The sequence below is a fragment of the Stegostoma tigrinum genome, chromosome 13, assembly GCF_030684315.1.
Source record: "Stegostoma tigrinum isolate sSteTig4 chromosome 13, sSteTig4.hap1, whole genome shotgun sequence".
NCBI classification, from domain to species: Eukaryota; Metazoa; Chordata; class Chondrichthyes; order Orectolobiformes; family Stegostomatidae; genus Stegostoma; species Stegostoma tigrinum.
In genome coordinates this window covers 35,844,004-35,869,459 of record NC_081366.1, presented here as the reverse complement: position 1 = coordinate 35,869,459, position 25,456 = coordinate 35,844,004, and the positions used below count along the sequence as shown (strand labels likewise).

The 25,456-nt window shown below is 42.7% G+C and overlaps 1 protein-coding gene across 8 annotated transcripts in view; it reads left to right on the top strand.

The window, feature by feature from the left end:
- Window positions 1-25,456, top strand: part of LOC125458535 (kelch-like protein 3) — a 135,325-nt gene that overhangs the window by 21,538 nt on the left and 88,331 nt on the right. For 6 of the 8 annotated variants that reach the window (XM_059650675.1, XM_048543896.2, XM_048543894.2 and 3 more), the window contains 3 exons: window positions 3,983-4,105; window positions 13,998-14,104; window positions 20,905-21,026. In XM_059650675.1, the coding sequence (XP_059506658.1) occupies window positions 3,983-4,105; window positions 13,998-14,104; window positions 20,905-21,026 (352 nt within the window). The remainder of the gene's footprint in view (window positions 1-3,982; window positions 4,106-13,997; window positions 14,105-20,904; window positions 21,027-25,456) is intronic. The other 2 variants (XM_059650674.1, XM_059650673.1) reach the window with 1 other exon arrangement.

Here is a 25,456-nt window from a genome sequence, read left to right as displayed (position 1 = left end):
GGACTTTACTAGCCTCAAAATCTACCCCCCACCCCTGGCCTCATCCCATGATCAATCCCTGTTCTCATCTCCGCCTCCTTCACCTGTCTGCTCCTCCCACCTCTCTGACTAATCCCCACCACTGCCGATCTGTGCTATCACCATCCCACCTACCTTCCCCACCCCCACCCCTCCTTTCTCTATTTATTTCAGAGCTCCCTTTCCCCTCTCACATTTCTGACGAAGGCTCCTGTGCCGAAACGTCAGCTTTACTGCTCCTCTGATGCTGCCTGGCCTACTGTGTTCCTCCAGCTCCACACTGTTATCCCTGACTCCAGAATCGGCAGTTCTTACTATCACTGAAAGAATGACAATATGTTTCCAAGTGAAGAGTGACTTGGAGAAGAACTTGCAAGTGGTGGTATACAACTGTATTTGTTCTGTATGCCCTTCTAAACAGAAGTGGTTGTGGGTTTGGAGGGTGCTGTCTGAGGGGTCTTGGTGAAATTTGCAGTGCATCTTGTAGGTAATATGCACTGCTGCTATGTTTAGTGTTGAAGGGTGTGGATGCTTGCACTTATGATGGCAGTCAAATGGGCTGCTTTTGTCCTGGGTGAAATCCAGTTTCCAGAGGGTTGTTGGAGCTACACTCATCCAGGCAATTGGGTTGTAATCCGCCACTCTCCTGATTTGTGCCTAGTAGATGCTGGATTGACTTTGGGGAATCAAAAAGTGAGTCATTTTCTGCGGTGTTTTTTACCTCTGGTCTGTTCTTGTAGCTGTTCCACTTATATTCCAGTTCTGGTCAATGGTAACCCTTAGGATGTTGATAGTGGGGGATTCATTGATTGGCGTGCCCTTGAATGTCAAGGGGCAATGCATTGGTTTTCTGTTGTTGGAGATGGTCACGCCTGATAATTGTGTGGTGCAATTGTTACTTACCACTTTTCAGTCCAAGGCATATTTTCCAGGTATTGCTGCATTTAGAGACTTTGTCAGTATCTGAGGAGTCATAAGTGATGCTGAACATTGTTAAACCATGAGCAAACTTTCGCACTTCTGACCTTATGATGAGAGAAGATCATTGATGAAGTATCTGAAGGTGGTTGGTGCCATGATACCATTTTGAGAAACTCCTCCAGAGATGTTCTGGGACAGAGATGATCGATATCCAGCAATCACAGCCATCTTCCTTTGTGTGAAGTATGACTCCAAAAATTTAGAGAGCTCCCCTCCCCACAATAATTCCTATTGACTCCAATTTTGCTCGGTCTTGTTGATACTGCATTTGGTCAAATACAGCCTTTATGTCAATATTGATGTCGAAATTGGCTTTTTTAATCCATGTTTTGAAGCAAGTCCGTAATAAGATCAGGAGCTGTGGCCTTTGTGAAACCAAACTAGGTGCCACTGAGTATGTTCAATAATTGACATTTCTTAATTCAACTCAGCAACTCTGTTCATACCCTTTTAAACAATGATATAGTTCTTGATGGCACTCCTTTCACTTCAGTGAAAATATCATCAGCTGCAACCTGGTAACTGACCAGAATGGTGAAGTCCAGGTCTTGACCTTACATGAAAGCAAATGGGCCTGCAAGGACTTTGGACTAGCAGTCATTGTCAGGAAGACCAAAGCAATTGGCCAGGATGTGAAGACTCCATCTTCCATCAACATTGAAAATCTTTCTCTGGAGGCCATCGGCAGCTTTGCATACTTTGGTTAAACAGTTACCAACAACTTGCCTCTTGGTGCTGAAATCAGCACCAGGTTTGCTGAGGCTACATCTATCATGATCCATGCATGATTCCTCAACTTTGACAAACAGCAAACTAACCTAAAATACAAAGTTATATGTGTGCCAGCAGGTATTCTTGGCACTCTTGATGATAGCAAAGCAAGGACAACTTATGTAACCTAAGAAAATTGGCCGAGTTTCTATCTCTGTAACCACCCCAACATGCGGAGATCTTCATCGTTTTCACTTACTTGAGTCTGTGGTCACTCCATTGGCTGCTTCTGCAAGCTGAATTGGATGGCGGCCACATCTTTAAAGATATACTCTGTGGCAAACTACTGTCGGAATGAGACCAGTGACACAAGGAAGTCTATAAGCGAGACCTTAAGTTGACTGTGATCAATTTGGTCCTGGTTGACCAGTGCGCTTAGAGTCCAGCAGCAGACAAGTTAAATGGTCAGGTGGCAGAAAAGAATGCCCACTAGACGGGGGAAGAAAGAAATCAGTTTACCTTGGGCCGTGTTATTCATCTGAGCCAGGTGCAAAAGGGACTGCCACTCATGAATTGGCCTTTACGGTCACAACAAATAACGGTAAAATGACCAAATGTCACAATAAATGTTATTTCAGACTTGAATGCTAGATGATGGCTTTCCTGAAAGGACAGTGCTAGGACCATTTTTGTTTTTGCTGTGTTTAACTAACTTGGAATACAGTGTAAAAATTTCATAAGTTGTCCCAATGGCGCACAGACAACAAAAAAAATCCTAATTGACTGCAACAAACAGCTAGATGTGCTGGCAGATGGGTGACAAATAAAATTTAAATCAGAAGTATGAGGTGATGTGTTTTGACAGGAGGAATATGCAGAGGCAATAGAGGTTCAATGTTACAACTCTAAAGATCAAGGGGTGCATGTACATAATTTTATTTTGGAAGGTGGTAGGACATATTGAGACAGTAATTTAAAGGGGAGAATATCCTGTAGAGGAGAAGCGAATGACCCAACATGTCCTCAACTTCTGATACCAACAGCATGGGAAGGACGGTTTTCAAGAACCTATTGGCAGATTTTCAGGAGCTGGGGAGGAAGTTTAGAGTAGGATTTCAAAGGTGGTGATTCTTGGATTGATCTTGAGTGCCGTAAACTAATAACAGTGGTAAGAAGAAGAAACTGAGGAACCATGTGTCACTTGAGGCATCGTGCAGGAGAGACAGCTTCAGATAAGTGGGATATCTAAACCAATTGCAGGACAGAAGTAACCTCTTCAATAGGGATAATTTGTATCTCAACAGGATTGGTGCTGATGTCCTAGTTAGGAGGTTCACTAGTCTGTTTGAAATGATGTAAACAAAGTTGGCATGAGATGAGCACCAGCATGTTGAAGTAAAAAAGAAAAATAAGGTACATACCGTAAAATTGTTGGAGAGTATTAGACAATAGGTCCACATCAGTTAGAGGCAGACAAAGACCGATAGTGAGGAATGCAAAGTGTAGTGAGAAGTTTGGTAAGCCACAAGCTGAAATAGCATTGTGGGAATATGATGAAGTGGCAGTTACTGAAAATTGGGATATTGTTACATGATTTCTAAAAGTATATTCAGGAGAATTGCCTTCAGTATGTTGTTGACAAAAGAAGGAAGAAGGCATAACTAGATTTGGTGCGAGCAGGAGAGTGGAGCATGGAAGCCCAAATAAGACTGGAACAAGGAATGTTCCACATACACATGCAGGTATTAAATAGGCACATCTTTTACTTGCAGAAAATGCGGTTAGTTATCACTACGATTCGATGTGATAACAAGCTCAGCCAAGCGAAGCAGGATGGTGGTGGATGGGGACTGTTTAGGCCTCTTTTTCAAGGTTATTAGTTTAATTTGGAGAGTGATGGTAGGACTAAAAAGTATAATTTGGAGAAACACTGACTATTAAACAGATCCTTATCCAAAGATTTATAGATATATTGGAAACTGTTATACATTAAATATAAAACTAAAAATTGCTATGCAATCTGGTAACTGACCAGGATGGTGAAGTCTAGGTCTTGACCTTACATGAAAGCAAATGGGGTAATGGTATAGATGTGTGGTAATGGTACTTTTGTCACTCTTCGTAAAAATGCCATTTTGATAAAATTTAATATGGCTGTTTGAACACTTCTCCTTTGCAATAATAAGCAATAGTCTTTTTAATTATATTCTTTGTATAATTCTTATTTTGTTCCTTTCTCTCTGAACGTATATTTTCACATTTATGTTATCAGCAGTGCCAAATCCTCACCTGCACGAACTGTGGAGCTGAATGAAGATGATAAGGATCAGGCCCCGATTACAATGAATACTTTGCATATGACGAAAGCCTTCAAAGTTATGAATGAACTACGAAGGTAATGCTTTTAAAATACTTTTTTTCCTTGTTTTTGAATTACTTCTTATCAATCTTTACCCTACTCTCTTGCCCATCTCAGATCACAATGCATCATGTTTAAGGAAAGGAGGCTAAGTGGTTCCCAGAGTCATAGAATCGTAGTCATACAGTATGGAAATATACCAACTGCGTAGGCTGTCTGTGTAATTTATGATACATTTAAGTTTTTGCATTTTTAATCTTTGTCTCCTAGCAAGTCAATTTGTACAATTTGGCTGGTCCAGTTTGAATGAAATGGATGATTTCAAAAATTCTCTGAAGTAATTTAGTTACTACAAATATTTTACACAGCAATTGTTTTTAAAAAGTAACTGTAAGAATGCAATTTACAAGTGAATATCTTCCACCAGTAATAGTGCTCCTCTGCATGATAAACTTATACTTAAGCAGTCCATTTGGTCTTTGTGTGTGAACCGTTCGTTTTCTAGCATTCTGAGCCAGTGTAACTCCACCGGGATTTTTTTTTATTCTGCATGTATTTGATTTGTGCATATTCGTTCTACATCATTCGTCAAGATGAGTTGTCATTCTCCATGATCTCAGACTGCTTTCACTAACCTTTAATATCTAGCTGAGCTTTTGATGGAGTGCCCTGGATGTTAGCTATAGTCCATAGCTTAATTCTTCTTTGAAAAACAACAAAACAATATATCAGATTTTGTTTGTCTTCAAAATATTTCATTTGATAATTAAACACTAAATACAAAGTGAATATAAAGCAGAAATTCCGGCTTTTATGTTTGCAGTAGGAATTATGATTTCTCTTCAACTGAAAATACTGTGCAACCTTGAAATCTGTGTTTAGTTTGAATTAGCTCTTGAACATTTCTAATTCTCCCTTGATTTCAACAATACAGGCTTCTTCAAGTACTCATTCAGTTGCATGACTTTCTTGGATTTGTATCATTGATTTCCTTACAGTTGTCACGTAAACAATGCTGTGTGAATGATTCAATGTGTATGGTTAAATTGTCTGTCTTTATTCCTTTCTGTATCTTATAATGGAGATAATCTGACAAGATCTCACAATATTTATCATGATTGAGTCCGAATTCAAATATTTTAATTGGCAAGTTTTTCTATGTATTTGGGTTGAATTTGGAGTTTTGTTTAGGATTTAAGGGAACACCTGTCATACCCAATTAATACCCAATTTTGGTGTCTTAAACATCTAAAACACACATCATTCAGGGATTCAGGATGAGGCTGTGCTCTGAAAATCTTTGATTATTTTATTTTAACTAATTGCATTTTAAATAGTGTGTTTCACCAATTTCTTGAATTGTTAAGCTTGAGGTAAAAGTAAGGTAAAAGAATTATTAGTTAGTGCAGTACTTTGCTCAGCAATTTAGTTTTCCTAGTCACTTCATTTTAGATGTTTTTATTTCTAAAAGTAAAAGTGCTATTATCTGTGAAAAAGCTACCTTGGAAATAGGAGCAGCAGTAGGCTGTTTGATCTCTTGCCCATGCTTTGCCATTCAACTAGATTATTGCTGATATACCATGTCAAAACCATTCTCCTGACTCACTTCATTTCTCTTGATGTCTTTTAATATATCAACCTCTGTTTTCGATGTACTCAATGACTGAATCTCCACAGCCCTGAGGCTGAGAGTTCCAAAGATTCTCCCGCTTCTGAGTGAAGAAATTCCCCCTATTTCAGTTTATATGGCTTGCCTGTTATGCTGAAACACTGACTTCAACCAGTGGAAGCATCCTTTCCGCATCTGTACTGCCAAGCTCTGTAAGAATTTTGATGTTCCGTTGAGATCATTGTTCATCCTTCTAAAGCCCAGACAATTAGGCCCTCCTCATCGGACATTCCTGCCATTTTACCGGTCAGTCTGTTGAACTGTCATTGCACTCTATGTCAAATGTATCTTGCCTTGGGTAAGGAGTCCAAAACCGGAGTTGAAACAGGTAAAACAATGATTTTGCAAGTGGTTAGTTAATTACAAGTCTTGTTTTTCTATCTTCATCTTGTTTAAACTGGATGGTTTTCAACGCAGACATGTTTGACCAAATACATCATGTTGCAGTCCATCTGTACCAGTACTTAGTTGCGTTATTTCATTTCACACTACTTGATGTTCAAATTTAGCCACCAAGTTCCAAGCTTTGGAATTCCGCACTTTTTAAGGCAGCCCTTGAAACTTATCTTTCCTAATATTTTCTTATTAGGCTTGGTGTCAAAATTTGTTTGGTAAAGCTTATCTGATGTGCTTTCTGACATTTTCTCATATTTTAAAAGTTCTAATAAATGCAACAAGTTATTGTATTCAACTCAGCCCTTTTTCAGTTTATTAACTAAAACTTTATTTACTTTAATTGAACTAGCTCCTGATCTTATTTAGGTGTCCTTCGTGCAGTCAGCGTATAAGTTGCAGAAACATGGACTTGGCATAATGGATAATCAGGCTCATAGTTACAATTCTGCAAGCAGTTTTTGCTTTGATAATTTTTGTTTTGATAATACTTGAGTGTAGGGGGAATTTTTCAACATTAAAACACCTCACTTATAAACGATCTCAAAAATTTGTTTGTGGTACGTTTTGATCTCTCAAGTATTGTTTTTTGTCTGACCTTTTAAATGATTCAGTTCTGACATTGATGCAATTCTGAATAGATCTTAGTGAAGCATTTTTTAAAAAAATGGCCAGTTGACTATTGTAGATTTGCAGATAACATCTGTGTATCAGTAGTGAGCTCACTAATTAACACTCAGCAAAATTTTCATCGGCGATCAGCCACTTCAGAAATGGCGTCTACCCACCGACATAGTTCTGACTTGGTCTGAGCAGTTCTTCACTTCTTGTTAACTGCTGCACTGTATGGTTCACAGATACCAGTCAAAAACAGCCAAAAAAATATTTTGTATATAAGGAACAACACCAAACTGAAAAATAGGTAGAGTATATATTCAATGCATGTAAACAGATAACTGACAATGAAAGAGGGTCAGATGTATGCCTGTGACTTCAGTTAATGCACTTTACACAAAATTGCATTCTTTTTGTAAATATGCTACATTTTAACTACTGGAAATGGAGGATATCACCTTCGGGACTTACGCTGCTCATCTTAGTCAAATTTGTTTAATCATAGTTTCATGTAGAAAGGTGTGTCATGTATAAGATAACTATCATTTTCTACCAATTTTCTGTCACCAATATCAAGATAATCATTCACGCAGCATGTTTTTTAAGATGATAACTATTACAAAGCACTTAGATGAAAAAAATGCTGCAATGTAAATAGCAAGGGGAGCTGATCGAAATTGTGTTTGGAAAAAATGAGCCTGTTTTTGAAAATAAGAATTTGTGTAACAAGGTGAAAAACAATTTAATGCAAGTGTTTCAGAGAACTGGAACAAATGGGCAAAACATTGAAACAATGGTGAACTGCCAATGCTGGAGTAAGATTGGACAGAATCCTGCTGAGGTACAGAGATCTGTAATATAAATGCAAAATATTGTGGATGGTGACAATCTGAAATGAAAACTGAAAATGCCTGAAAAAAAATCAATAGATCTTCCAGTATCTGCGGAAAGAGAATGAGAGTTTGTTTTGAGTTCTATATGACTTTAATGTCCCAGATTTTGACCTCTGACAAAGGTGACTATTGATAAAATGAGTGGATAGCAAAACTATGGAAGTATTTGTAACTGTACAGGGATTTTCAACTCTGGTGGATGGAAAGCTAATGGCGGTCAGCAAAGATGAATGCTGGGTAAAGGGGCCTTTGAATAGGATACGATGTGGATGGAAATGAGAATAAAACTCCTCAGTTGGTCATGAAGAGATGGATTTGAGACGTACTGATGATGGATAAATTATGGTGCTCTTAAAGATCTGTCAGTCCATTCAAGTAATCTAATAGCTAGGTTAGCTTGAGACCAGGTAGCAGAAACAAAAGGTTTCTGCCGAACCATGATGTTCATTGGAGAAAATTCTGCCTTATCCATAGTTTCATGTCAGAGAATCTGAATCATTTATGGCCGTGAAGGAAGAAAGCTGGGTTTTCTCATCCTGTTTTTTGCATACAGTGGGTCAGTATATAAATGAGGAAAAGAGTAGTGGGGTGGGGATCAAGGTTGATCTCTTGTGTTTTGAAGCTAACCATTTTGTGTTTGCAGGGAAAGTAATTCTATTTGATTAAATAAATACGTGTGTAAACAATGAGGATGTTTCTACAGAAGGAACACAGTGGAGAGGCATGGAAGGAGGGTGAAACACTTGTTATAGGAGGAAAATCAGGATTAATGTGCTAAGGTTGCTGCAGCAGGTATTCTGTGGTAGGTCTGTTAAGGCATTCTGTGCCATCAAAGATACACAAACCAGATGGAAGAGATTTTGACTGGAATGTTTGGAAGAGACGAGCATAGTATTAAGTGATAAGTGCCTGGAGAGCCTTTTAGAGAGGATAGGGAGCTTACATCTGATAGTTCTTGCTATTTTTGAATGTAGTTTTCATATTGCAATGCAAGTTTAAACTTACAAGTTGAGTAGTCAAGATAATAAAATGTGAGGCTGGATGAACACAGCAGGCCAAGCAGCATCTCAGGAGCACAAAAGCTGACGTTTCGGGCCTAGACCCTTCATCAGAGAGGGGGATGGGGGGAGGGAACTGGAATAAATAGGGAGAGAGGGGGAGGCGGACCGAAGATGGAGAGTAAAGAAGATAGGTGGAGAGAGTGTAGGTGGGGAGGTAGGGAGGGGATAGGTCAGTCCAGGGAAGACGGACAGGTCAAGGAGGTGGGATGAGGTTAGTAGGTAGCGGGGGGTGCTGCTTGGGGTGGGAGGAAGGGATGGGTGAGAGGAAGAACAGGTTAGGGAGGCAGAGACAGGTTGGACTGGTTTTGGGATGCAGTGGGTGGGGGGGAAGAGCTGGGCTGGTTGTGTGGTGCAGTGGGGGGAGGGGAGATTTTGAAACTGGTGAAGTCCACATTGATACCATATGGCTGCAGGGTTCCCAGGCGGAATATGAGTTGCTGTTCCTGCAACCTTCGGGTGGCATCATTGTGGCAGTGCAGGAGGCCCATGATGGACATGTCATCAAGAGAATGGGAGGGGGAGTGGAAATGGTTTGCGACTGGGAGGTGCAGTTGTTTTTTGCGAACTGAGCGGAGGTGTTCTGCAAAGCGGTCCCCAAGCCTCCGCTTGGTTTCCCCAATGTAGAGGAAGCCGCACCGGGCACAGTGGATGCAGTATACCACATTGGTAGATGTGCAGGTGAACCTCTGCTTGATGTGGAATGTCATCTTGGGGCCTGGGATGGGGGTGAGGGAGGAGGTGTGGGGACAAGTGTAGCATTTCCTGCGGTTGCAGGGGAAGGTGCCGGGTGTGGTGGGGTTGGAGGGCAGTGTGGAGCGAACAAGGGAGTCACGGAGAGAGTGGTCTCTCCGGAAAGCAGACAGGGGAGGGGATGGAAAAATGTCTTGGGTGGTGGGGTCGGATTGTAAATGGCGGAAGTGTCGGAGGATAATGCGTTGTATCCGGAGGTTGGTAGGGTGGTGTGTGAGAACGAGGGGGATCCTCTTGGGGCGGTTGTGGCGGGGGCGGGGTGTGAGGGATGTGTCGCGGGAAATGCGGGAGACGCGGTCAAGGGCGTTCTCGATCACCGTGGGGGGAAAGTTGCGGTCCTTAAAGAACTTGGACATCTGGGATGTGCGGGAGTGGAATGTCTTGTCGTGGGAGCAGATGCGGCGGAGGCGGAGGAATTGGGAATAGGGGATGGAATTTTTGCAGGAGGGTGGGTGGGAGGAGGTGTATTCTAGGTAGCTGTGGGAGTCGGTGGGCTTGAAGTGGACATCAGTTACAAGCTGGTTGCCTGAGATGGAGACTGAGAGGTCCAGGAAGGTGAGGGATGTGCTGGAGATGGCCCAGGTGAACTGAAGGTTGGGGTGGAAGGTGTTGGTGAAGTGGATGAACTGTTCGAGCTCCAGCTATGCCTGCCTCTTTGTAGGTTACGTGGAACAGTCCCTCTTCCGCACCTACACAAGCCCCAAACCCCACCTCTTCCTCCGGTACATTGATGACTGTATCGGCGCCGCCTCTTGCTCCCCAGAGGAGCTCGAACAGTTCATCCACTTCACCAACACCTTCCACCCCAACCTTCAGTTCACCTGGGCCATCTCCAGCACATCCCTCACCTTCCTGGACCTCTCAGTCTCCATCTCAGGCAACCAGCTTGTAACTGATGTCCACTTCAAGCCCACCGACTCCCACAGCTACCTAGAATACACCTCCTCCCACCCACCCTCCTGCAAAAATTCCATCCCCTATTCCCAATTCCTCCGCCTCCGCCGCATCTGCTCCCACGACAAGACATTCCACTCCCGCACATCCCAGATGTCCAAGTTCTTTAAGGACCGCAACTTTCCCCCCACGGTGATCGAGAACGCCCTTGACCGCGTTTCCCGCGACACATCCCTCACACCCCGCCCCCGCCACAACCGCCCCAAGAGGATCCCCCTCGTTCTCACACACCACCCTACCAACCTCCGGATACAACGCATTATCCTCCGACACTTCCGCCATTTACAATCCGACCCCACCACCCAAGACATTTTTCCATCCCCTCCCCTGTCTGCTTTCCGGAGAGACCACTCTCTCCGTGACTCCCTTGTTCGCTCCACACTGCCCTCCAACCCCACCACACCCGGCACCTTCCCCTGCAACCGCAGGAAATGCTACACTTGTCCCCACACCTCCTCCCTCACCCCCATCCCAGGCCCCAAGATGACATTCCACATCAAGCAGAGGTTCACCTGCACATCTACCAATGTGGTATACTGCATCCACTGTGCCCGGTGCGGCTTCCTCTACATTGGGGAAACCAAGCGGAGGCTTGGGGACCGCTTTGCAGAACACCTCCGCTCAGTTCGCAAAAAACAACTGCACCTCCCAGTCGCAAACCATTTCCACTCCCCCTCCCATTCTCTTGATGACATGTCCATCATGGGCCTCCTGCACTGCCACAATGATGCCACCCGAAGGTTGCAGGAACAGCAACTCATATTCCACCTGGGAACCCTGCAGCCATATGGTATCAATGTGGACTTCACCAGTTTCAAAATCTCCCCTTCCCCTACTGCATCCCTCAACCAGCCCAGTTCGTCCCCTCCCCCCACTGCACCACACAACCAGCCCAGCTCTTCCCCCCCACCCACTGCATCCCAAAACCAGTCCAACCTGTCTCTGCTTCCCTAACCTGTTCTTCCTCTCACCCATCCCAAGCCGCACCCCCATCTACCTACTAACCTCATCCCACCTCCTTGACCTGTCCGTCTTCCCTGGACTGACCTATCCCCTCCCTACCTCCCCACCTACACTCTCTCCACCTATCTTCTTTACTCTCCATCTTCGGTCCGCCTCCCCCCTCTCTCCCTATTTATTCCAGTTCCCTCCCCCCATCCCCCTCTCTGATGAAGGGTCTAGGCCCGAAACGTCAGCTTTTGTGCTCCTGAGATGCTGCTTGGCCTGCTGTGTTCATCCAGCTTCACATTTTATTATCTTGGAATCTCCAGCATCTGCAGTTCCCATTATCTCTAAGTTGAGTAGTCACATCAGTTCTTTGATATATAGGGATATCTTGTCATTTGCTGAATTATCATAACAACATGTTCACAACAGTTAAAATGGTTTAATTGCACTTGCATGGAATTGCAGAATTTTTCTGGAGCCTTGGTAAGACTGCACCTGAAGTATTGTGTAGTTGTGGTTTCCTAACTTGCCGTACATAGAGTGCAATTAAATTTCTCTAGAATGATCCTTGGAATGGTGGAATAATCTTGTGAAGACCAGACCTGTGTTTTCTAGAGTTTTTAAAAAAAAATGAAACAGTCTCATTAAGACCTAATTTTCTTTTTCAAGGTGGCAGTGGAGTAGAGGGGCTGAGGTCGTGGTTCATCTGCTGTTGACTTTCTTTCTTTTTTTTCCCTTCTTCTTTTACTTTTGCTCTTTTTTTTTCTTTTTTTTTCTTTTTTCTTTTTACTTCATTTCATTATTTTTCTTTTAAGCCTGGTAAGTGGCTGGTGAAGGAGGAGGCCTCTGGCAGCGGCAGCAAAGCCAGGATGAGCCAGAAACAGCTCCTCCTTAGCCTGGGGCCTCCCGGTGAGTGAGGAACAAGTCCCAGGCTGACTCCACCAGCCTGAAGCCCACAGGTTAGGCTGAGGCTCCAGGCCCTAGTGTCTGAAAGAAGGCAAAGGCGGTTTCCCGGTTTGGTAGGCTTGTCTCTGCATGGAGGTCGTCTTCATCTTCTGGATATTCCATTGGCTCGCAAGGTGATCTCGTCCACGAGTGGTAGTCTTGGCCTGGCACGGTGGTCTTCTTAGATTGAAGTGGAGATGCTGGTGTTGGACTGGGGTGGGATCTTGGGTTCATGTCGCACTACAGGTGACCCGCCACACTATTCTCTCAGTCTGTCTCTCTCATGCATGCTTGCACAGACACGTGAATCTTTGGGGTGGATTTATATTTGCAGGTACATTTTATTTTGTTCAAAAAGCACAAAATTTTGTGGACAGTCAATTAATGTGGCATTTTGTAATTTCCCACTTTAGAAATAAAACCAGTCTGACTCCAAACTAAAACACAAACAGATTCTAAACAAGGTCTCACACCTAACATGCATTGTCTGACCTAAATGCCACCCCTTCTTTACACAGACAAAACCTTTAGTTCCCTCAGGACCATGACTCGGAATTCGGTGATTCACATATACATATTAATCAATTAAAACTTCTAACTGAAGACTTAACACCATATTGGGTTTGTTTAGTATATCCTCATCAATGGTGTGAATCTTTGATCTTTTACTTATAAATTCTGTGTCTGATACTATCTCTTGTCACTAATACGTGAAGAAGGACTGAGGTCCCGAAAGCTTCTGTTTTCAAGTAAACCTGTTGGATGATAACCTAGTGTCATGTGATACCTGTACTTCTTTGGTTGAGGCTTCTGGCCTATTATCCAGCTGCCTGATGAGGTGGTCTCATCCTGGCATGTCTTCAGGGTATTCTGTATTTCCTAAGTCAGTTTTCAACAAACTTAAGAGCTATTAATTGAACTGTGGTGAATGTTGTCTTAATTTTATATTGTTTTTATTTTTATGTATGACTTCTGTCCTTGATGTAGGCACCTTGGTGGGACGACTTATAAAACTTTTCAATATATTTTTCATGTAAAAGTACACACGACAATAAATTTCTATTTTATTCTAAAACTTACACTGCTGAAAAGATTTTTATAGCAGAATGGATGTTCCCCTTGGTTGGGAGTGCAGAGCAAGGAGACATTGTCTCAGAATAAAAGATAGGCCCTAAACATTGAAATAAGGAAAAATTTCTACACTCGGAGGATATGTTCTCTCCTTGGAGTACTGTGGAGGCTCAGTCATTGAGCATATTGAAAACAGACTTTGATAGGTTTAAATGTATCAAAGGATAGCACAGAAAAGTAGTGTTATGGCCACATTTCAGTCATGATTTAGTAAATGAGGGATCGAAATACTTACGATGTCTCCAATTTTCTATAAGCAATATTGAACATAACCACCACCCCAATTCACTTCCTCCCTCTTGTCTTGAACTCCTCTTTGTCTTTGCACAATCCAAAATAAAATGAGTGTAAGGAAACTTCCTCTCAAAGGTTAGGAACAGCAGATCATTTGTTGCTGTTTTCTCTCCTGTCCCATCAGCTGTCATTGTCAACTGGATGTGCCTCTGCTTGTTTTTAAACCCTGAATATAATTCTGAAGCAGAACTCTGATCTGAATCCCAGTAGCCTTGTTTCTATTGCAGTCTGTTATATAAACATGAATTCTAACAGATTATTTGGTGAACTTGCAGTAAAAGCACACTGTGTGATGTGACCATTGTTGCCGAAGATGTGGAAATTGAAGCACATCGTATTGTCCTGGCAGCCTGCAGTCCTTACTTCTGTGCCATGTTTACAGGTACTCATCTGTTTTTGTTTGTAGTTGTTAATAACTTCTCAAATTTGTAGAGATTTTACTAAATTATTCTAGAATCTGTTCTTATTGCAGGGAGAGGCAGGTGCTTAATAACTCCTCAGAGACACTTCACTTTATCCCTGGGAATCTTGATTTATCATAACCTTGGAAGAGGGCTTGTTAACTGTAGTAATAAAAGGAAAATGATACTGTAGAGCTGATGAGAATTCTAGAATGAGATAACTGACAAGGGGCTGCAGTTGAAAACCATCAAATAGTAATTTCTGCTTTGTATCAATGTCCATTTACATGGACTGATGAGAAAATGATACAGTTAATTGTGCCCCATGTGATCCATCATTTGACTGACGTGAGAGCTCTGATAGTGAATATGAATAATGCACACTTGTGGGAAGTACTGGAGGGCATTAGCATCAGTGAAATCATAAGCAGCAAACAGTTGATGCCTTAAGGGAAGGTGGAGTGAAAAGTTATGAAGAAATAGACACACAAAATCCTTTTAAGGTTTTTTTTTGGATCTCTGATCTATACATTACAATGAGAGGCGTGTTGATGGAAAGCTTGAAACTTCTCATTGGAAGGGAGAGAAAATGTGTTGCCCCATGATCCAGCAATGAATTTGCTAGCTCAGTTGAGAGTCTGTAATGGTAGATATCAAGGCCCATATTTTTAATATTTTGTTTTACTTTCTCTTGTCCTAAAAGTCACTAACAGCCTTTATATGAGTTGTCATTCTGATCATTTCAAGCTGACAAGGGGAGTCTGGACAGGCTACTCAGCATTGGGAAGTACCACCTGCATGATTCATTATCTAAGCGATTTCCACCATCCTCCCTTTTTGCACAGTTGTGAGATCCAGTTGTGAAATCCTTGTTATCTTCATAACTGAGATGAGTTAAATTAAAATTGTGTGGCTGGGTCAAAAACTGCTCCTGTTCTGGCTGATTATACTCCTATGTCCGTAATCCCTGAAAACATTGCTCTAGTATTTATTCACAGGCACAAGTCTAGTTTTTGGCAGCTAATTTGGAGATAAATACTGATCCGAGGTTATCCCTGAGCTCTAATCTTGCTCAATTGCATCAAACAAATATTTGTTTTGGCTTTTCAAATGCTGTGGCACTGAAGTATTAATGCTCACAGGCTTCTTTTGGTGTCCATTATGGCTGCGCCCTATATGCAGCCAGTGATATTCCCACTTTCTCACTTTCCCATGCTGACTACTGAGTCCTGGCTCCAATCCACAAAAATACAAATTAGAACAGAAGTAGGCTACTCAACCCTTCAAGCATGTTCTTACCCTAATCAGTTCATGGCTGATTTGTTTGTGTTTGGAATTTCACATTCCCATCTATCCACCACAATCTCTTTCTCTTGCCGAACAAAATCTCTCTAGGTCTGTCTTATAAGTATTCAATGACCCTTCCTTCAAAGGTTTCTTGGGTAGAGTTGCAAAATTGTACAACCCTCTGAGAGAAAAATAAAATTTCCTCATTTTTGTCCTAAAAGCGCATGCACTAAAATCTCTAGATCATTCTGCAGTTGTTCTCTGTTTAGATAATACTGTAAAATTTTATTCTTACTGCCAAAGTGAACAACTTCACATTTTCCAACATTATAATCTTATTATAACCCACCTGCCAGATTTCTAACACATCAATATTAGCCTCTGTCCTTGTAATGTTCTCCTCACAAATTCTGTGTTCATTCTAACGGCACAAGAATTATGCAAGTGCTGTTGACTTGTTCCCTGCAGGATTGCTTAAGATCAGCAGTCCTAACATGGATTCTGCCCAGCCACTCTCTGTCTTTCCAAATATCTTTGTCCCTGAACTGTTTTTATGAGCTGTCTAAATGAGCTATTGAAACACTTGGTATAAGTTCCACCTCTGTCGCAGACTGCCTCTGTCTCGGTCTCCATCCTTTGACTTGCTGCAGAATGAGTAAAACCCTCCACTTCCAACTGAAGTGTACCTTTTCATTTTGTATAGTTTCTAAATTGAAGCACATTTATTGAGATCTGTCCACAAGCTATCAGTATAACCTAGCATTGCTAACGTTAGATTGTGGGCTGATTGCTATTACCAGGTGCTGATGTTCCAAGACAAATTGTGAATAAATTCTGAAGTAACGGATACATGGATCTTTGATAAAAATTTCTTGTTGTTTATCTAACTGTTTTAAAAACAAAACGTTTTTGCTCTGTTTCACAGTGATATTTGTGCAGTAATTAATTAATGCAATTTTTCTGAATAAGGCATTGCAAACCTTTACAATATAAAGTGACAGGCTACTGGAAACACGTGGTCTTTTTTGCGGGCAGAACGTAGATGTTTCGTGAAGTGGCCACCCAGTCTATGTTTCATTGCCATAATGTACAGGAGACCACATTGTGAGCAGCAAATATAGTAAACTAGATTGCGAGAAGTGCAGGTGAAGTGCTGCGTCACTTGGAAGGTATGTTTGGGCCCTTGGGTATGAGGGAGGGTGGAGTTAAATGAGCACGTGTTACAAGTTTGGTGGTTGCAGGGTAAGGGGCTGTTGGGTGTGTTGGAAGCGAAGGAAGAGTTGACCAGGATATCCCGGAGGGAACGTTTCCTACGGAAGGCACACAAGGGAGGGGAGGGGAATATGTGGATGGTGGCATCTTGCTGGAGGTGGTGATTGTCTGGACGTTGATGCTGGTGGGATACTAGGGAACAAAGGGAAACCTATCACTATGTGGGAGGGCAGAGAGGGGGTGAGGGTTGAAATGCGGGAGATGGGTCGGCCCAGTTGAGGGCCCTGTCAACAATAGTGCTGGGTAGTCCTTGGTTGAGGAAGAAGGTGGACATTTTGGAGGCTCTCTTGTCGAAGTTGCTCTCACTGGAACATATGTGATGGAGAGGGAGGAACTGTGAAAATAATGGCGTCTTTACAGCAAGCAGGGTGGAAGGATGTATAGTCCGGGTAGCAGTGGGAATTGGTGGATTTATAGTGGATATTAGTGGCCAGTCTGTTCCCAGAAATAGAAGCAACAATGTCGAGGAAGGGAGGATTCAGAGATGGACCTCTTCCCTCCCAAGTATCCAAGGGCCCAAAAATACCTTCCAGGTGAAGCAGCATTTTACCTGCACTTCTCACAGTTTAGTCCACTGTATTCGCTGCTCACAATGTGGTCTTCTGTACATTTGGGAAATGAAATGTAGACTGGGTGACCTCTTCACAGCACATCTACATTCCTCAAAAAAATACCCTGAGCTTCCAGTTGCCTGTCACTTTAACACACCAACATCTCTACCTCAGGCTTGCTGCAGTGTTCCAGTGATGTCAGCGCAAGATGGAAGAACAACACCCCATTTTCCACTCGGGGACCCTGCAGCTCAGAGTTCCTCAGGGTAATGTCCTCGGCCCAACCATCTTTAGCTTCTTCATCAATGACCTTCCCTCCATCATAAGGTCAGAAGTGGGGTTGTTCGCTGATGATTGCACAATGTTCAGCACCATTCTTGACCCCTTGGATACTGAAGCAGTCCATGTTCACATGCAGCAAGATCTGGACAATATCTAGGCTGACAAGTGGCAAGTGACATTCGCGCCACGCAAATGCCAGGCTATGATGCATCATCAATAGGAGACAATCTAACCATTGTCCATTGACATTCAGTGGTGCTACAATCACTGAATCCCCCACTATCAACATCCTGGGGGTCACCATTGACCAGAAACTCAACTGGACTCACCACATTAACAGAGTGGCTACAAGAGCAGGCCAGAAGCTAGGAATACTGTGGCGAGTAACTCACCACGTGACTCCTCAAAGCCTGTCCACTGCCTACAAGGCACAAGTCAGGAGCATGATGGAATATTCCCCACTTGCCTGGATGAGTGCAGTTCCAACAACACTCACGAAACTTGACGCTATCCAGGACACATCAGCACTACATGTGCAAATATTCACTCCCACCATCACTGACACACAGTAGCAGCATAGAACAGGGAACGTAGAAAAGTAGAGCACAGTACAGGCCCTTCGGCCCACGATGTTGTGCCGTGGAATAATCCTAATCCAAAAACAAAAAAACCTAGGCAGTATGTACTATCTGCAAGATGCACTGCAGAAATTCACCAAAGATTCTTGGACTGAACCTTCTAAACCCATGACCACTTTCATCTAGAAGGACAAGGGCATCAGGTATATGGGAACACTACCACCTCCAAGTTCGCGTCCAAGTCACTCACCGTCCTGACTTGGAAATATACCTCTGTTCCTTCACTGTCGCTGAGTCAAAATCCTGGAATTCCCTCCCTAACAGCATTGTGGGTCAACCCACAGAAAGAGGACTGCAGCAGTTCAAGAAGGCAACTCGCCCAACTCGCTGTCACCTTTTCAAGGGTAACTAGGGATGGGTAAGAAATACTGGCTAGCCAAAGATGCCAACACCCCACAAATGAATAGAAAGGAAAGTCCTCTGGACTCCCTATTGAGTTCAATAATTTTAGGGCCTGAACTTTTCCATGTTCTAGCCCCCTATCCCACACACCAGGCTGCCTTATCACATAGCCTGCCATAGATAGCCACTAACAGTCTTCATTAACGGCTATTTGCCATTCTAGCCAGATTGTTATCAACTTCTTTGTCCAACTGTTCTGTCTGTTTGGGCTGTATCCACACGTAGCGTTTACTCCTTACCTGCTTCTCCGCCCCACCCCCGACCCTATCTTCTGCATACAAAACAACATTATTCCTAACTACCATCAATTCTGAGGAAGGGTCACTGGACCTGCTGAGCTTTTCCAGCAACTTCTGTTTGTGTTTAATACCCTCTGCAGTCACTTTCAGTGCATGGGATATCCCTACTGTTTCAAAGATCTGACAGCATGCCTCTTTTTCTCCTGCAGCTCCACTACGTCTGACTTTTCTTTTAAAGTTGATGCTGCGCCATGAAATGGATGACTCTGATCAATAAGACCATTTAAAAAAAACGATTAACTGGGATTTATTTATGGAAGGATAGAATTGAAAAATATAGAAGTTATGCTAAATATGTGTGAAACCCTAATTAGGCTGCATTTGGAGCACTGTACAGTTGGTTGCTACCTTATTAGAAGGACATAGAGGTATTGGACAGGAAGTATAAATAACTACAAAAAAGGAAAAGTTATGCCTGTCTGGAAAGGGGCAAACATAGAATTAAATTTGCCTTGCTTGAGGTGAACTATATAGGACTAAAATTCTGAAAACGTTTTAGAAGCACAATAAACACAGTGCTTTCACTTGTCAAGAGCTAGAGGCTATCGAAATAAGATAGTCACAAGAAATCACATCAATAATTCAGAATAATAGTTTTTTTTAAACCTAATGATGTGAATGGTGACAAGTTGCTACTACAGTGAGAGATTGAGGCAAATTTTATTGATGTATTTATTAAGTGTCTAAGACAAGCATGTAACTAAACTAATAGGGGAATAGGGGTTATGCTTATAGGCCAAGTTAAGAAGGATGGGAGGAGAATAAGTTGGACTATAAAAGCTAGAATATGTGGGTTAGGCCAAATGATCTGTTTTTGTGCTATGTATCCAATGCAATTATATATGAAATGTTCTCTAGATTCCAGAAAGGTTCCACGAGATTGGAAAGCAGCAGATAGAATCTTTGCCATCAAGAATGGAAGGCAACAGCAAGCGGGAAGCTATAAACCAATTAACTTGACATCTCTGGTGGGGAAATTGTTGGAATTGATCATTAAAGTGGTAATTGCTAGGCACTCATAAAATAACAAAGGCAAATAGGAAGAGCCAGCATGATTTTGAGAAATGGAATCCATATTTAGGTAATTCACGAGACTTTCTTTTGAAGGCACAATATGTTCGGTCGATAAAGGGGAACCTGCCAATGTATTGTACTGGATTTCTAGAACCCTTTTGACATGGATCCTCATCAAATGCCTGTTACAGAACATAAAAACTTGTGATGTGTTAGTTTAGATAAAAGATTGCCTGGATCATTGGTAGAAAACAGAGTATGCAAATTGTTACCTTGTCAGATTGGCAAGATGTGACAAATACCTGTATCAAAGCCTCAACCTCTTGCACTGTACAGAATGACTGACTTAAATGAAGGAAGCGACTGCATGGTGGCTAAATTTGCAAATGACACTAAGATAAACCGGAAGTACGTTGTGAAGAAATTAGCAGGGAGGTTCAGTTAGAGTGCAAAAATCTGGCCAATGAAATGTAATGTGGGGAAAATGTGAAGCTGTTCACCTTGACAGGAAGAATGAAAAAGCAGAGTCTTATGAGGTTAGACAGGTTCATTTCTGTTGTACTTTAGAAGAGTGAGCAGTGACTTGATTGAAATCTATAAGGTCCTGAATAGCCTCGATGAAATGGATATAGAAAAGATGTTTCCTCTTGAATCTCGAACTAGGAAACATTGTTTTAAAACTGGGGTTCAACCTTATGGAAAGATGACAATTTTTTTTTCCTTGACAAAAGTTTTGAGTTTGCTACTGTGCCGTAGAAAATGGTGGAAGTGTGGTCATTGAAAATAGCCTGGTTGTGCTCCTATTTTCTTTGTTTATAAGTTCATAACATGGGAGATGGAGTTGCTATGAACCTAAACTTTCTTGTGTGTCTATGGAAGGCTTGTTCGAATTAGTTTAAGTTGCATCTCTTTCAATTTAGCAAAAATACCACTCTCTGTAAATGCTTGAGTCTTGAAGCATGACTTGATTTGAAGTATGTGATAAACAGCTTTGCCTCTGCAAAGAATGTAATTTTGTTTTTCTTTTGTTTTACAGGAGACATGGCTGAAAGTAAAGCAAAGAAAGTTGAAATAAAAGACATAGATGGACATACACTAAGTAAACTAATTGATTATATATACACTGCTGAAGTAGAAGTCAATGAAGAGAATGTGCAGGTAATGTACATCCATAAGGCACTGTTGAAGGCCAGAAACGAATGTTCCATTGAATAGTATAACATCCTCTCCTGGAATGGAAAATTTAGAAACCTAAACATTTTGACTCAAATTTTTGCACTCAAGTGTCTGTGTCTTTGGGTGTTTTTTTTGAGGTGAGAGGAGTTCAGTTGTGGATTATGCAGGAGTTTCATGGCAGGCAATCTCAAAAGGAGTGCTGAGACTTTTAAGGTCGGCCAGATAGCCTACTTCAGTGCACTGGCATATGTCAAATATATAAAGTTTTACCATAAAACAAAACAATTACTCCAGCCCCTTTTAACTGTTTACACCTTTTTTTGTTTCCTGTCCTTGCTCCCATGACCCTCAAAGTTCACTTCTACTCCGTCTACCCTCGGTAACCCCTTATGCCCTCTACGCCAACAAATATCTACCTTCCTAGATTTTTATAGTCCCTATGCTCTCAATGCCACCTCATGTCAACACATTCTTGTCCCAGTCTACTACCCATTTTCCATGCATCCTTAGTGCCAACTCGCCTGTATGCATCATTGACGTGCGTTAGTATTCATGTTAGGATTAAATAAACTCTCTTGCATGTTAATTGATGAATTTACCACCTTTTAAAAAAAATAGAGACATTGAAATGTTGCTTTAGGATTCGGCTTTTTATTACCTTAAAAAATCACAAAAACGAACATTGGGTTTCATAGTTCTACTTACATAGAACATAGAACAATACAGCGCAGAACAGACCCTTTGGCCCTCAATGTTGCGCCAGCCTGTGAACTAATCTAACCCCCTTCCCCTACATTATCCCATCATCATCCATATGCTTATCCAAGGACTGTTTAAATGCTCCTAATGTGGCTGAGTTAACTACATTTGCAGGCAGGGCGTGCCACGCCCTTACTACTCTGAGTTAAGAACCTGCCTCTGATACCTGTCTTAAATCTATCACCCCTCAATTTGCAGCTATGCCCCCTCGTACAAGCTGAAGTCATCATCCTCGGAAAAAGACTCTCACTGTCCACCCTATCTAACCCTCTGATCATCTTGTATGTCTCTATTAAATCCCCTCTTAGCCTCCTTCTCTCTAATGAGAACAGACCCAAGTCCCTCAGCCTTTCTTCATAGGGCCTGCGCTGTAGACCAGGCAACATCCTGATCAATCTCCTCTGCACCTTTTCCAATGCTTTCACATCCTTTCTGTAATGGGGTGACCAGAACTGCACACAATATTCCAAATGAGGCCGCACTAGCGTTTTGTACAGTTGCAGCATGAATTCACGGCTCCGGAACTCAATCCCTCTACCAATAAAACCGAACACATCATATGCCACCTTAAGAGCACTGTCAACCTGGGTGGCAACTTTGAGGGATCTATGTACATGGACACCAAGATCCCTCTGCGCATCCACACTACCAAGAATCTTTCTGTTGACCCAGTATTCTGCCTTCCTGTTATTCCTCCCAAAGTGAATCACCTCACATTTATCTGCATTGAACTCCATTTGCCACCTTTCAGCCCAATTCTGCAGTTTATCCAAGTCTCCCTGCAACTTGCAGCATTCTTCCACACTGTCCACCACTCCACCGACTTTAGTGTCATCTGCAAACTTACTAACCCATCCACCTATGCCTGCATCCAAGTCATTTATAAAAATGAAAAACAGCAGTGGTCCCAAAACAGATCCTTGAGGCACACCACTAGTGACCTGACTCCAGGCTGAATATTTTCCATCAACCATGACTCGTTGCCTTCTTACGGAGACCCAGTTTCTAATCTAAACTGCAAAATCCCCCTCAATCCTGTGCCTCTGTATTTTCTCCAATAGCCTACCATGTGGAACCTGATCAAAAGCTTTACCGAAGTCCATTTCCACCACTTCAACTGCCCTACCCACGTCCACATGCTTGGTCACCTTCTCAAAAAACTCAATGAAGTTTGTGAGACACGACCTGCCCTTGACGAATCCATGCTGACTATCTCCAATCAAATTGTTGCTTGCTAGATGATTATAAATCCTATCTCTTATAATCCTTTTCCAAAACTTTTCCTACAACAGACATAAGGTTCCTGTGAACCTTTATTATTACCTGGATCATCCCTACTGCCCTTCTTGAACAAGGGCACATTTGCAATCCTCCAGTCATCTGGTACTAAACGCAAAGATCAAGGCCAAAGGCTCTGCCACCTCCTCCCTAGCCTCCCCGAGAATCCTCGGAAAACTCCCATCCGGCCCAGGGAATTTTTCTACCTTCACACCTTCGAGAATTGATAACACCTCCTCCTTACTAACCTTAATCCTTTCAATTCTAGTAGCCCGTAACTTGGTCGTCTCCTCGACAATATTCTCCTGTTCCTCAGTGAAAGCAGATAAGAAATAATCATTTAGCACCACTCCGATCTCCACAGGGTCCACACACAACTTCCCACGTCTGTCTTTGACTGGCCCTATTCCTACCCTAGGCAACCACCTCTTCCTCACATACCTGTAGAAAGCTTTAGGGTTCTCCTTTTATTCTACCTGCTAATGTCTGCTCATGTCCCCTCCTTGCTCTTCTTAACTCTCTCTCTTTAAATCCTTCCCAGCTAACCTGTAACTCTCCATCGCCTCATCTGAACCATCTCGTCTCATCGTCACATAAGCCTCCCTCTTCCGCTTAACAAGAGAGACAATTTCTTCAGTAAACCACGGTTCCCTAACCTTATTGCTTCCTCCCTGCCTGACAGGGACATTACCTATCAAGGACACGCAATATCTGTTCCTTAAACCAGCTCTACATTTCGATTGTCCCCATCCCCTGCATTTTGCTAACCCATTCTGTGCCTCCTAAATCTTGCTTAACCGCATTATAATTGCCTTCCCCTATCTATAACTCTTGCCCTGTGGCATATTCCTATCCCTTTTCCATGGCTAAACTAAACATAACCGAAAAAGTGCTCACCTACCACTAAATCAAACACCTGGCCTGGTTCATTACCAAGTACCAGATCCAGTGTGGCCTCCCCTTTTGTCGGCCCTTCGACATACTGTGTCAGGAAACCCTCCTGCACACATTGGACAAAAACTGATCCATCTGACGTACTGGAGTTATAGCATTTCCATTCAATGTTAGGGAAGTTAAAGTCTCCCGCAATGACCACCTTGTTCCTTTCACTCCTGTCCAGAATAGTTTTGCCAATCCTATCCACCACATCCCTGGAACTTTGCGGAGGCCTGTAAAAAAAAAAAAACTCCCAGCAGTGTGACCTCTCCTCTCCTGTTTCTGACTTCAGCCCATACCACCTCAGTAGATGAGTCCTCATCAAAAGCTCTTTCAACCACCGTTATACTGTCCTTGACTAACAAAGCTACACCTCCCCCTCTTTTACCACCTTACCTGATCTTAATGAAAGATCTAAACCCTGGAAACTGCAACATCCATTCCTGACCCTGCTCTATGACCACGACATCCAAGTCCCAGGTACTTATCCAAGCTGCAAGCTCACCTACCTTAATCCGGATACTCCTGGCGTTGAAGTAGATACACTTCAATCTAGCTTGCTGTCTGCCAGCACATTCCTGTGACAGTGAGATCCTGTCCATGTCCTCCCTACTTTCATCCTCCTGTGTACTAGAACTACACCTCAGTTTCCCATCCCCCTTCTAAGCTAGTTTAAATCCACCCAAATAGCACTAGCAAATTTCCCACCCAGCATATTAGTGCCCCTCTGGTTCAAGTGGAGACTGTCCTGTTTGTAGAGGTCCCACCTTCCCCAGAATGAGCCCCAATTGTCCATGTACCTGAAGCCCACTCTCCTGCACCATCACTGCAGCCACGTGTGCAGCTGAAATTGCTCCCTGTTCTTTGCTTTGCTATCATGTGGCATGGGTAACAAACCAGAGATAACCACTCTGTTTGTTCTAGCTCTGAGCTTCTACCCTAGCTCCCTGAAATCCTGCCTGACATCCCCATCCCCATCCCTCTTTCTACCTATGTTGTTGGTGCCTATGTGGACCACGACTTGGCGCTGCTCACCCTCTCCCTTCAGGATTCCAAAGACATGATCTGAGACATCATGGACCCTGGCACTTGGGAGGCCACACACCAACCGTGAGTCTCTTTCATTCCCGACAAACCTTCTATCAGTCGCTCTAACCTTTGAGTCCCCAATGACTAACATTCTCTTCCTATCCTCCCTTCCCATCTGTGCAAGAGGGACAGACTCTGTGCCAGAGACCTGCACCCCAGTGCATGCCATTGGTAAGTCATTCCCCCCCAACAGTACCCAAAACGGTCTACTTGTTTTTCAGTGGAATGACCACAGGGGATCCCTGCATTGACTACATTTTCCCCCTTCTAACAGTTACCCAGCTTTCTTCATGCTTAGGAGTAACTACTTCCCTGTAGCTCTTCTCTATCACTGATTCTGCTTCCCGAAT